The sequence below is a fragment of the Octodon degus genome, unplaced genomic scaffold (assembly GCF_000260255.1).
Source record: "Octodon degus isolate 3935 unplaced genomic scaffold, OctDeg1.0 scaffold00127, whole genome shotgun sequence".
NCBI classification, from domain to species: domain Eukaryota; kingdom Metazoa; phylum Chordata; class Mammalia; order Rodentia; family Octodontidae; genus Octodon; species Octodon degus.
The window spans coordinates 3,257,546-3,259,011 of NW_004524703.1; the positions used below are offsets into that span (position 1 = coordinate 3,257,546).

General features: G+C 53.1%; 1 protein-coding gene across 1 annotated transcript in view; it reads left to right on the forward strand.

Moving 5' to 3' along the window:
- Map3k21 (mitogen-activated protein kinase kinase kinase 21) overlaps positions 1 to 1,466 on the forward strand; it is a gene marked incomplete at its 5' end in the record, with an annotated part of 61,119 nt that overhangs the window by 38,885 nt on the left and 20,768 nt on the right. Inside the window, one exon of the mRNA XM_023700857.1 lies at positions 248 to 488. Within this exon, the coding sequence (XP_023556625.1) occupies positions 248 to 488 (241 nt within the window). The remainder of the gene's footprint in view (positions 1 to 247; positions 489 to 1,466) is intronic.

Here is a 1,466-nt window from a genome sequence, read left to right on the forward strand (position 1 = left end):
GAACCCATTCGGGGGCTTTGGTTCCTTTTAGATGGGTGGGGTGCTGGAAGTTCTTGGCTGCCACTGTCCTGGGCAGAGAGCTGTCCCAGAGGATTTGGGCCAGCAGTGACCAGCAGGGAAAAGGGGACATCCCCTGCTGGCCGTGCTCCAGGGTGCAGTGGCCAAGGGTGCATGCAGGTGTAGGGCAGTAGACCAGAAATGCCATGCTCTGTGCCGCTAGAACAACGTTCTGGTGTGACTGTCTCAGGAGCTGCGGTCCCGGGAAGAGGAGCTGAGCCGCGCCGCCCTCCAGCAGAAGTCCCAGGAGGAGCTGCTCCGGCGCCGGGAGCAGCAGCTGGCGGAGCGCGAGATCGACGTCCTGGAGCGCGAGCTCAACATCCTCATCTTCCAGCTCAACCAGGAGGGACCGCACGTGAGGAAGAGGAAGGGCAAGTTCCGGAGGAGCCGGCTGAAGCTCAAAGACGGGCATCGGATCAGTTTGCCTTCAGGTAGGCGCTGCTTTCGCATCTTGTAAAGATCTTGCCTGTCAGGGCCGGGGATATAGCTCAGCGGCATAAGCCTGGCAAGTGCAAGGTCCTGAGGCGGATCCCCGGTACCACCAAAACAAAAAAAGATTTGGTCTGTCAGACGTTATGGAGGTTTGTTTCAACAGAACCCAGGAATAGCTTGGGCAGTAAGACTTCAAAACAGCGCATGAAGTAAATGTGTTCAGTTGCTGGCTCACCCTGGTGCTTAGCAACCACCTAAGGAGTTTCCCAGCATGCAGCAGTGTAAATTCCAGCACAGAGCTCTCCCCACACAGCACCTGGCCCAGCAGTGTTCCTTCTGAACTTGAAGCAGAACTCGTTAGCGGGTTGCACAGAGCCGTTCCTGTGTGGCATTGTGCTTTCCCATCACAGTTGCTGCTTTGACAAGAATCTGTGATAGTGATTGTGAGTGTCTAGGTTTGTCCGGGCCCTAATGTTGTCAGCACCTGCAACCTAGAGGATCCTGTACTGCAGTCATACTCACTTCTGTCCACGCCATTAGTAATCATTTTAGGAAGCACCTGCTTAGGCAAGAGCAGGGACCGGGACCACAGTTTGACGCGCGGTTCTGCATGCCACACCAGCCTCGCTGCCTGCGTACTGGGCTGGCCACAGAGTACAGAGGTGGTGGCGCACGCCTGTAATTCCAGCACCGAGAAGGCTGAAAACAGGAGGATCACTGTGAGTCTGAGCTACGTAGTGAGACCCTGCGCCAAATACATTTTTTAAAAAGATTCATTTTAGGAAGATACCATGATCAGTAAAGAGCACTCTTACGGGTAGACATATATGTATGATGTGATGAATGAAGACATAGGGGTATGTAACACACATCCTAAATGCCGTTATATTCCTGCTGGTGAGGTGATACACAGAGGAAAACTTTCAAAAGTACTTTTAAAAATTGTGACAGTAACATAAAGGAATTGCTGGGGCTGG